Raw genomic sequence first — 12,190 nt, 5'->3', positions numbered from 1 at the left:
CATAAATGGCAATATAATTAGCGCGAGAGAAAGGAGAGTAAAGAATGAGTGATCCCTATCCTACTGTTCACACGCAGAGAATGGAGATGGAATGGCAGGAAAAGAAGATCACGTCGAATCATATGCCTGTAAGTAACTCTCCAACTCCCCATACTGGGCAACCTGCAATTGGCTCGACTGTCGATAAGAATCAAACGGGCAGATGGACCTTTGGTCGACACGGTACGGGCCGCTTCATGTTCTTAGGCTGTTCTAGTCCTATTTGCAAACGCTTGGACGTGAGCCAGCGCTAGCTCGCCACTGCCAAAGCCTCCTCCCCCAACCCTAGAGAGGAGACTACTGAATCAGAACCCAAACCAAGTTCCAGGGGACAACAAAGGCAATAACGGGAACAGGTGTGGGGGTCAAAGCCAAAACGACGGAACCTAAAAGATGGGGAAACCAAAGCAGAGAAACCCTGGAACAGTGCCACTTGACTACTCCTGATAGCTAGGGTCGATTGCAGCCACAGAGGAACTCTGCCGGATATGAAGTGGGACAGAAGAATGGAAGGCCCCACAATTGCAGGGCCCCCACCACCAACCTCCTCTCCTAGGTGTTTGCAAAGATTGGCCACCTTAGCCATGGCCTCAGAAGGAGGTTGAACGAAGTGTACGATCCCGTGCGACTTCATGGGGCCTAAAGGATCGGGTGATGTAAATAAACAAAGTGCAGGGAAAGTTGCAGCCAGAAACCTCAATAAGAGTTCTGGAGGCACCAGAAAAGGTGTTAGCAGACCTGGCGCACCTGAAGTAACAGAAGGGAACAGGCCTTCAAGGACAGAGGTGAACCATGTCAAGTATAGCTCGCAGAATAGCAACATAAAGGCCTATGATATGAGCCAACATCCAATATCCACTAGGCAGGACCACACACGAGGACTAGAGATAAGAAATAAATAAGCACTGGCCCCGATGAGCTGTTCCCCAATCTCTCCTGCTGGTAAAAGGTCCTGCCATTTGGTATTCTAGGCAGAAACAAGGGTGGGCGAACTGAAGCTTGTCAGCAATGAGCACTATATTTTCAGTAGGATGAGAAGTAGTTCCATATTGTCAAGAAGTCACATGCTGGCTCCTGAGTTATACTGCAATAAATGACCAAACTTGACATATGGGACGCTATCTGACCCAATATGTCCTACTTTAGGCCCAATCCTATCTGTTATATACTATCTATATATAAATTATCATGTTAAGGCATTGGGGAGAGCAAGGTTTAAAACATGTTCTAGATAAATTTTAAATCCACTGAGCACTCCCGTTTGTTAAGGAATGCCTGATACTTCCATAGAAAGACTCTGTTTCAGCTGCTAAAAGTTTGCCACTGAGCATTTAGAGACTGAAATAATTTCCACCACTGGTGTACCCTGCGTCAGGGATTTTATATATAATTATAGTCAAACAGTTATTAGAGCCATTCAGAACAAAGTCAGGAAATCAATATTTAGTATTTTGGAGATAGGTATTTTTACAAAAAAATTTAGTGACGCCTTCTCTTTGAGAAGCTCTAGCACCACCATTTTGGAGCAGAATTGAGATATAAAATTGACAGGCAAGATGGCTTGATTCAGAGAGTGTGCCTTTTACTGTCCTTAGGGAAAATCCAGACCCAAATTTTGCCAGTAATAAGACATTTTGAAAAAATGTGTTATGCAACATGCTACATAGAATTTTCTGGACAATAGAGACACAGGGACGTGGGGAAAAAATGAAACTAGATGAGAACCCAGAAGGAAGAAAGACCAGAACGTAAATACAGTGGAACGTGAGGGAAAATAGGGAAGGGAGGATACAGATGGATGAGGAATGATCAAAAATCAACTGAGTGGTCGGCTCAATTTTTGAGGTTATACTGAGTAACAACTATTGGGTTTCCAGCTGAGTTATTTGCCTAAATTATAGGACCATGGAATGGATCAATTTATCAGACCCCTGTCATAAATAAAGAGCTAAGGTTAATGTTTTTTATCACCTGTAAAGGGTTAACAAAGAGTAACCAAACACTGACAGAGGACACATATCAAGGAAAACTGGAATTTTCAAAAGCTGAGGGAGGGAATGTTTTTGTTCTTTGTCGTGTGTCTATGCTCTCAGCAATATGAAGAAGGAATCGTTGTTCTATCTTCAAGCTTCTAACTTCAGTTCCAATTGTAAGTAATAAGGTAATAAAATAAGATAGCTCTGTTCGTTCTTTTTTGTTATTTACATGTGTGTAGTGCTGGAATAGTTTAAATTGTATTCTTTTTGCAGAGGGTGTTTATTCATATTTTATTTCTTTAAGTAATTGACCTGTATTTTCAACATTGATGCAGAGAACTATGTTTATGTTTTTTCTTTCTTTTTATATAAAAAGTTTTCTTTTTAAGACTTAGTTTGAGATTGTGCGAGAAACTAAATGGAGTTCTTTTGCCTCAGTCTTCACGGACTGAGAGATGTCAGGAGATTTCCCAAACCTGAGCCGGCTTTTGTAGGTGACAAATCTGAAGAACTTGTCACGAATTGAAGATGCTCCGTAGAGGAGGTTTTGGATTAATTGACTAAACTTCAACAATTAACAAGTCAGCAGGACCCAGAGGCATTCATCCAGCGTTTCTGAAAGAACTCAAATGTGAAGTTGTGGAACCTATTAACTAGCTTTGTACCTTGTTCCTTCAAATAGTTTCAGTTACCCATGCTGCGAAGTTGTAATGTTAACGCCAATAATTTAAAAGGTGGTCTAGAAGGTGATCTAGGCAATTACCAGGACCCGGTAAGCTTTAACATCAGTACCAGGCAAATTAGTCGAAACAATAGTTTAAGATAAAATTCGTCAGACACATAAAAAAAACTCATAAAACTGTTGAACAATAGTCAACATGGTTTCTGTAAGGGAAATCGTGTTTATTAATCTGATAGAGTTCTTTGAAGGCGTCAACAACTGTGGACAAGGGGATCATGTGGACATAGTTACTATGATTTTCCAGAAAGCCCTTTGACATGGCTCCCTCACCACAAGGCTCCTACATAAATTAAGCTAGTCATGGGGATAAAGAGAGTCACTTTCATGGACTGAGAACTGGTAAAAGACGGAAAGGGTAGGAATTATGGTAAATTCTTCCGAATGGAGAGTGGATAATAGTGGCTGTATCCCCACGGGTCAGTCCTGACCAATCTATTCAATTTATTCATACAATGATCTGGAGAAAGGGCGTAAACAGTGATGGGTGGCAAACGTTTGCAGTATGATACCTAAACATACTCAAGTATAGTTTAAGACCGGACAGATTGGTGAAGAGCTTCAAAGATCTCACAAACTAAGTGATTGGGCAAAAAAAAGGCAATAGAATTTTGTGGATAATGTACGAGTAATGCAGACAGGTGAAAATACAGCGCGGTAACTGTATATCCTCTCTGTTTACTTTATCGTCTTTAAGTGCTCCTTTTGTATTTCGATCGTCAAGGGGCCCCACTGGTTGTTTAGCAGGCTTCCTGCTTCTGATGTACTTAAAAAACATTTTGTTATTACCTTTGAAGTTTTTGGCTAGCCATTCTTCATACTCCTCTTTGGCTTTTCTGTGTTTGCTGACCTTCAGGCCAGGCTCCAAGGCCTATTTACATAGGTTATTTGCTGAGTGTATATTAAAGTGGGTACTGAGGCCCTGGATTTGAAGGCTCATTGAGTTACTTATTGTATCAAACCAGTTGTTGCAGTGTGTTAATGTATTTTTAAATATTGTACATGCAATCCTGCAGATATCATGCACCTCAGAAATATAACATAATACCAAAAAGCTTCACTTGGAACTGCTGATGTGGGTTTTTGGATAAGGACCTGTCCCCTCCGCTAATTTTGCATCTTTGCCTCATGCGGAGTGTGGGACTTGTGGCTGTGGTAGACCTCCACCCTGCCAACGCTTATAAATGTGCCTAGTTAAGTAGTTCAGAAGTTTGCAGTACATAATGGAAAAAGCTGCATGCTGTTAAGCATATGTGTTTGCCCGACTGAGGACCTTAATGCTGTCCTTGTCTTTGCTTGCTTGTTGTCATCTTATTAAGACCCCTGATTTTAAATATAAGGCCTGGTACTAGTGATGTTATGATTTTTTAAAAAACAATGATATGAATGTCAGTGCTTGCGGGCTTGACAGCTATGAGATCAAAAGCCTTTCTTTGTTTACAGAAACAACCTAGGAGACGGAAAGACAGCGTTAGTGCAAGCTCATCAATTCTGCCTTGCCAGCAGGCCTCAGCTATGCCCTTGGTGCTGGCAGCACCGCTTCTTGCACGGGAACTTAGTTTGCCTCCAGGGCTATTTGCTTCTTGGCCTTTCTACTGAGACTGAGTGCCAGTTAGTGCCACCTGCCTGTCACGAACCAGGACTCGCTCAAAGCGAGAAAAATTACAAGAATTCCTAGTGCCTTATATAAGACTTCACAGATTCTCATGGGTCTGTTGGAGTGGATGGCTGGGAAAAAAACAACCCAGAATGGTATTTGTCCTGCGGATTGGGAAGGGCAGGATCAGAGAAATGCACCTCAGGATCTTGAGGGAGGAGGTGGGGAAAGACTGGAGAAAAACTCCCCAGGATCCTGGGGGAACAGTGGGTGATAGGGTTGCCAACCCTCCATGATTACCTTGGGGTGTCCAGGAATTAAAAATTAATCTTTAATTAAAGACTTTCATGTGATGAAACGTCCAGGAATAGTCCAACCAAAATTGGCAACCCTAGTTGGGGAGTTGGAGAAAAACTGCCCAGGATCTGGGGAGAGGGAAGGTGGGGAAATTGGAGAACAGCTCCCCAGGATCATTAGGGAGGAGGTGGGGGGTTGGAGAGAAGCTCTGCAGGATCTGGGGGGAGGGGGTGTTCGAGAAAAGTTCCCCAGGATCTCTGTGTGTGGGGGTGGTGGTGGAGAGAAGCTCCCCAGGATCTTGGAGGGGGGATAGAGAAGCTCCCCAGGATCTGGGGGGGGAGGGATAGAGAAGATCCCCAGGATATGGGGGGAGGTGTTGGAAAAGCTCCGCAGGATCTGTGTGTGGGGCAGGGAGGTGTTGGAGAAGCTCCCCAGGATCTGTGGGGGTGGGGTGGAGAGAAGTTCCCTAGGATCTTGGGGGGGGGGTGGAGAAGCTCCCCAGGACCTGGGGGGATAGAGAAGCTACCCAGGATCTGGGGGGAGGTGTTGGAAAAGCTCCCCAGGATCTGTGTGTGGGGCGGGGGGTGTTGGAGAAGCTCTCCAGGATCTGTGGGGGTGGAGTGGAGAGAAGCTCCCTAGGATCTTGGGGGTGGGGGGGGTGGAGAAGCTCCCCAGGACCTGGGGGGATAGAGAAGCTCCCCAGGATCTGTGGGGCTGGAGCGCTTGAAGAGAAGCTCCCCAGGATCTGTGAGGCAGGGGGTTGGAAAGAAGCTCCCCCAGGATCAGTGGGGGAGTAAAGAAGCTCCCTAGGATCTGGGGGGGGGTTGGAGAGAAGCTCCCCAGGATCTTGGGGAGTGCTGGAGAAGCTCCCCAGGATCTGTGAGGCAGGGGGGTTGGAAAGAAGCTCCCCAGGATCTGGCGGGGGGTGGATAGAGAAGCTCCCCAGGATTTGTGGGGGCGGGGGGAGGATAGAGAAGCTCCCCAGGATGGGGGCGGGTACAGAAGCTTCTTAGGATCGGAGGGGGGGGGGGAAGCTCCCCAGGCGCCTGGTCCTCGGGGCGGGGCGCGAAACAGCCTCGCTGTCGCCCACAGGCCGAGGCCGCCCCTCCCCGCGCTGGCCGCTGCGGCGGGGTGTCCCGCTGCAGGGGCGGGGGCGGCCTTGCCCGCCGAGCGCTGGCAGAGCCGCGAGGGGGCGGGCCGGCGCGGGCAGGAGATAAAGGCGCCGCCGGCTTTCCCCCCGCTGGCTGCAGCCTGAGCGAGGCGGACCGGCAGCGAGGCCCGGCTGCGGGGGACGTGTCTCTGCTCGCCATGGCCGCCCCCGCGGGGCGCAGAGTGCCCCTGGCGCTGGGGCTGACCGGGCTGGCGTTCGCCCTGTGCGGCCTCGTCCTGCTCTTCGTCCTGCCCGGCGTGGTCCGGGACCAGGTCATCAAGGTGAGACCCGCGGCCGGGGGGGCTGCGTGCGCTGGACCGACCCGCGCTGGCGTCCGCTTTGCCGCCCCCCATCAAAGGCTGAGGTGGCACCAAGTGCCCAGCTTCCTCCCCGTGCCCCCACCCCCCGTAGCTGTTTTCTGGGCTGCAGCTGCCAGGCTCGGTAGGCTGTTGAGGTCACTGCTACTGCTAGGACAGGGTGAGAAGCTGGTAGAAATCTAACTGCATCAGTGAGTCTGAGATGCTGCTGGTACGACTTCTTGCAAAATATTTCTTGCAAGTGGAGGTAAAAGCAGTAAAACGTTCTAAGGCAGGAGTTCTCAGCCAGGGGTCTGGAGCCCCTGAGGGTGCCTCAAGCAGATTTTGGGGGTCTCCAAGCAGGGCCAGCTTCAGACTTGCTGGGGCCCAGGGCAGAAAGCTGAAGGCCCACTGCATGGGGCTGAAGCCCAGGTCCCTGAGCCCTGCCACCCAGGGTTGAAGCTGAAGCCTGAAGCAATGTGTAGCTTCATGGGGTGGGGCCCCTGTGACATGGGGGGCCCCAGGCAATTGCCCTGCTTGCTACTCCCTAATGCCACCCTGGCTTTTAGATGCAGAAAACCAGTTATTGCAGCACAGGTTGGCTGTGGTGTTTTTATCGCATGTTGGAGGGAAGAGGGGGGAGCTCAGAAGGGAAAAAAGTTGAGCACCCCTGCTCTAAAGGATGTGTAAAATGCACCTTTTTTTCTTGTTCGTGCTGGCTACAGAAGCTTAATGAAGGCTGATAGCCTTGCTCCCCATTGCAGTAGGAACTATCAGCTTGTATGGCACTGTGCTCCTGACTGTAGCAGTCAACGTTTACAACAAAAGGCTCAGTAGCTGCTAGCTGAAAATGCCGCCTCTCAGCTGAAATAATGCGCTGGAACTAGAGAGAAGTGCAGCTGAGCAGAGGCTTAATGTCAAAGTAGAGCTTCATATAACTGGCACTAACTGTTTCCAGTGAGTTAATCAGGGCCCCTTTCTGATGGCTCTGAGGGGGGCTGAGGAGTTAGTAGTTCATGCATCTCCTAGCTTTTAATCATTTGAGTAAGGCCTGTTCCAACAGCTTTCTTTGATTGCATCAATCCCTTCACTCCCAGGAGACAGCTGATCTCAGTATGTCAGAGATCTGCGGTCAGAGGGGCTGCTAGCTCTCTGCTCTTGCTTCTATTTCTTCAGCACCCCACAAATAATAATGCCCACATCTTTCATTCATGGCTTTACCATGAAACTGATGATCGCATGGGAATAGTGGAGTATCTTGTAGGGTCACATGTAGGTGGGGATGGAAGGTGGGAAGTGATAATCAGACCCTCAGTTTGAAGTGTGCAGTGCATGTGTCTTCCTCCCAGGAAGGCCAAAGGCAAGCAACAAGATCTGTGGCTTGGAAGGAAATGAAACTTGGCTGCTTTTGGGTGGGTGATGGTGGTAACCTCTGCTCAGGGGATCTGTGGAGTGCTTAAGTGGAAGGGGAAGCATGTGGGTGCATATAAAGGAATATGCTGAGTTCAGCAGGGTTGCAGCAGAGCTGCCAGACTCTGCTTGTGGCCTGTTGATGACCCTTCCTTTCCAACAGGATTTAAATCTTCACTTATTCTAGCTCTGTCGCTTCAAGAAAACTGGTGTGGTATTGTCTTCTGAGCTTGTGGCTTTGTGAGAAATTGTGCCCCCTCCCATACATGTGGTGTAAACTCTTCTAGCTTGCGTTCTTGTATTCCTCTGCAAACCATACCTACATGAACTGCTTCAAGCCCCAGCTACAGCATGGAACAAGCAGCTGTGACTGTGTGGGAGGAACAGGAAGGACACTTACTACAGATCCTTGGTAGTTAAGTAGCAGGCTTCCATCTAGTGGATCTGAACTAACCATATCCCTTTCCACAAGTTTTATGCAGACTGGAAAGCTGTTCATGATGTTCCTGCCAAGTGCTGAATTCATCTCATCACTGTAGGAGACTTCTCTAGATCTCCAGTCTAGCAGTGCTAGAGTAAATGATCTGTCGGATGTTACAGTTTTAGGGGGAGACTTTCAAAGATATAAATGGCTGTTAGACGTCAACTGCCACTTGCATCTTTGTAAATTCCCCCCTAAACTCTGATTCAGGGATTTGTAACGCCAGGTTAAAAAAGGTCTTGAGCAATTCTAGCATGTGCTGGGATCTTGGGGGCTCAGTGGGAGAGCAGGGGATGCTAAGTAGATCCCTTGTGTCTAAATAAGCCCTGTGAAGTATGTATTAGACTTTATACTACTAAAACCTCCTCCATTATGATCAATGAATTGAAACCACTTGCAAGCAGTTGCTTGTCTATGGCTTGCCAAACACAATTCCCCCAACCTGTGCCTGCGGTTGGTTGATGCAACTCCTAGTCCAGAGACCCTGGTGATGATGTCATCAGATGATGCTGTGCTCTGAGTAAAGCAGGCTGAAGGCTTCTTCAGATAAGCTGGTCTCCTCCAGCATTGGGTTGTGTCTGCAAATATGTCCATTATCTCCTGGAGGGCTGTGTGAAGGGAATCTTGTTTGTAGGTGAGGTGTGCCCTTAGCCATATCTGAAAGAAGGCTAAAGATAGGTAAAATCTCAGCTTGATTGGCCCATCCCTAGCATTTATAGTCATCCGATCTAGATGAATTAAGCAGTGATTGGCTAGAAAGACTGCTCTGCTACAAGGTCTACTGAGGGGAAGAAGGCTATCTTGCAGAATGTTAACTGTACCAGTGAAAACTTGACTTTATTTAGGCTCGTGGAGTCTTTTGCCTGAGGACTTCTGGGCTCTAGACACTTAAAATAGATTTTGACCCAGTCATCCCAGAATGCTACCAAATTGAGTCATTGTTTTCAGTGAAGTTACATGGTGGTAACTGAAAGCAGATTTGGCTGTGTGAGCTAGGCTTGGCAAATGGGTCACTTGGCTGCTCAAATAATAGGACCTCACCCACCCTGCCTCTTTTATTGGTCCGACTTTTGTTGATAAGCTACGCAGACATGAAGAGCTCTGTGTAGCTCATTCTCACCAATGGAAGTTGGTGCAATAAAAGATGACCTCACCAACCTCATCTCTGTAATACCATGGGACTGACACCTACAACTACACTGCATATGGCCTGGTCAAATGTCCACCTATTTGATCACTGTTAAATATTCTGGCAAGAAGGCCTTGATGTAGGCAGCCACCTAAATATTTGACTGCATCATGATACCCTGTTAGGCTGGTTACTACCTGTTATGCCATCTGATGGATGTGGGTTAGGGGGAGGGGAAGAGACAAAATTGAATATAAAGCCTCTTGATTGGCTGGAATCTTCTACACTAGCTTTGTATAGCAGGCCATAAACCTATGCAGTGGCTTACAAAGCACATTCAACAAGTTAAGACATAGTCCCTGCCCTGAAGTGTTTATAGTCTAAACTGACCAGACAAACCTATAGAAACTAACTGGAAGGGAGTGCAGGAGGGACTTCATTTCATTGTATAACAATTTTTTTCTGAGCTAAAATAACTTTGTTAAATCTAGGTTTTTGCTAAATAGACATAAATATCTATCTAAGCCAGTTGGAGACCATCAAGTCATACTCTTTGTTCTAGTAAATTAGTGCTTTTAAAATATTTGACTGTTTTGATGTGTGACCATTCTTGACCAATAGTCAACTGATCAATTTATTTTTGGACCAGTCAGTGTCCCAACCTTACAGTAAATGAATCTGAGCTTTTGACTGATATGATTAATGCCTTATTGCAATAGCAGAATCTGTCTCTGGCTAGCTCCACAAGAAGTTCTGAAAATGCCATGTGTCTTCATAAGAAGCATTAAGATGGATTAAAAGCTGACAGTTCAATTTAATGCTGTGTAGCTAATGTCCTTCTACTGCTCTTTCCCTTCTGCAATGAGGGCATGCAGGCCAACAGGTCTGGCATGTATGCAGTTATCTGCAGCCATGCCACCCTGAAATAGTTTCAGGGGTGGCTCCAGGCACCAGTGCACCAAGCATGTGTCTGGGGCAGCAAGCCAAGGGGAGCGCTCTGCCAGTCGCTGTGAGGGTGGCAGGCAGGTTGCCTTTGGCAGCGTGCCTGCGGAGGATCTGCTGGACCCACAGCTTCGGTGGACCTCCCACAGGCTGCCGCCAAATTCACAGGACCGGGGACCTCCTGCAGGCAAGCCGCCAAAGGCAGCCTGCCTGCCGTGCTTGGGGTGGCAAAATACCTAGAGCCACCCCTGAGTAGTTTGCAGCAAGGATGATTGCTAAAGAATCCTGACTCTTCAGTGTGTGAAACACCCAGAGCTCCAGCAGAGCAATTCAAAGATCGCAACACTTTACTTGAATAAGGCATTAAGCATAACCTAAATTCTTCCTTCTGTTATGTCCATGCAGCCCCAGTGGCTCAAATTTTAGATGTGGCACGAACTGTTCTCAAAGTGAGGAAAGGCACTATGGTGATCAAAAGTATGTAGGCTCCTAACTTCCACTGATTTCAAGAGCCTAAATACTTCAGAGGGTCTGGGCTTAATCCTAGCTTTCACAATGTAACAGAGAATCAGTAGAATCCACCCCCACTCCTCCATGATCAAGCTGTTAGCTGGCAGACCAATGGAACTCCTGGTGTAAGGAGGGATGTGGAGAAGAGAGATCAGAGCACTAGGTTGGGAAGAGTCAGATTCACACTTCAGTTTGCTTGCTGCACTTGAGTTCACATTGCCAAGTCCTGTTGCGGGATCAGTTAGTGCACTGGCTCATTTTGCTAGCAAAGCAGAGCTGTTTTGGGTTGCATACTACAGAAATTCAGCAGACAGAGTGCTGCAGCAATAGAGAACATTGGCAGACCATATGCTGTTTTATAGTACTTAGTCACTCTCTACCGCCAGAAAGTAAATAGCTTGTGTAAGGTGTGGGAAGGAGTGGGAGAACCTTGACTAACTTGGTGACTTGAATCACTGCCTTGGGGTGGTAGGAGAACCATTTGCGTATTTTCTCCAAGACAGGTGAGCATCTGCTTAGCATTCAAATCCCACTATTGCAAAGCAGAGTAGGGGGGAAAGACCAGCATGATTATATTGCTTGGAAATATGGATTCCATCTTGGCTATGGTCCTAGATATCCACAAATAATTCAGAAAGACTTCTCGGTGCTTATTAGCTATTTTTGTAGTAGCTCCAAATTATCAGCAAAAATTAACACCTCCCCCTCCAAAGGACATCATGCCACCGGGTGAGTCATGTGGCCCAACATCTACAATGTCATATGATACTAGGTTTCACCCTTAAGCATGAAAAAGCAGTAGGAGTAAGTGGAAGGTCATCCTATTTTCTGGTATTTATGTGCTTCATGAAACTTCTTTAATCTTCAAGTGATATAACTCTTGAATTAAGCAAGACAATGCTTGGGTTTTTAGGTAGAAAGGAATTTGTTTGGATTCATAAATCCAATCTTTGCGCTCACATCACATGAAGAGCCACTTGATCTGAAGTAAAACAAATCTTGTGTGTTCAGTAAAACTGCTGCTGTAAGAATCACTGGGTAGTGGCCATTCTTATTTTCTCCTTTCCTATCCTCTGCTGCGTTCTTGCAGGGACCCTAAAAATCCTTCCCTATCTCCAACCCTCCCAGTGAATGGGCTTCTCAGCTTCCATCCTTCTGGCTGAGGACTGTACAGGGATAACTCTTAAAACTGTTCTTTAATGGCATGATAGAGCACCACATTCTTATTTCACTCCCTCCCCCAGGGTTAAGCTTGCTGGCTCCATAGCACTGGCTTGCTGCAAATGCAACAAATACAAATAGAACTTGCACTAGATTAAAGGTCTATTGGCTATGGTGCAGGTTGTGTTTGGGAGATCTTCTAGCAGGAAGAATCCACTTAAATACTTCCCTGCTCACCCAAGTTCATTTAAACTAACTTCTTCAGTACTGGACACATGCAGTCTGACTGTCAGCCAGAGTTTTGCAGACCACTTATTGAAAGATGGTTGGCCTTGCCTATTTCAGCATTTGCGTTCTGTCACTACTTTACTAGTATCTCTTGTAACATCTTTATCATGGTCTCAAGGGTTCTGGCAAAGCTTAACTCCAGTGTTACTGACTCGTTGGCAAAACCCTTTGCAAT

At 46.8% G+C, this 12,190-nt stretch overlaps 1 protein-coding gene across 2 annotated transcripts in view; it reads left to right on the top strand.

The window, feature by feature from the left end:
* Positions 1 to 5,878: 5,878 nt before the first annotated feature.
* The window catches only part of SCARB1 (scavenger receptor class B member 1), a 36,833-nt gene continuing 30,521 nt past the window's right edge, over positions 5,879 to 12,190 (top strand). The window contains exon 1 of one of the 2 annotated variants that reach the window (XM_032791194.2): positions 5,879 to 6,079. In XM_032791194.2, coding sequence (XP_032647085.1) covers positions 5,957 to 6,079 — 123 coding nt within the window. In that variant the 5' untranslated portion in view covers positions 5,879 to 5,956. The remainder of the gene's footprint in view (positions 6,080 to 12,190) is intronic. The other variant, XM_032791195.2, reaches the window with a different exon arrangement.

This window comes from Chelonoidis abingdonii, chromosome 22, assembly GCF_003597395.2.
Source record: "Chelonoidis abingdonii isolate Lonesome George chromosome 22, CheloAbing_2.0, whole genome shotgun sequence".
Taxonomy (NCBI): Eukaryota; Metazoa; Chordata; order Testudines; family Testudinidae; genus Chelonoidis; species Chelonoidis abingdonii.
The sequence above is the reverse complement of the archived record's forward strand: the minus strand, read 5'-3'. Positions and strand labels throughout refer to the sequence as shown.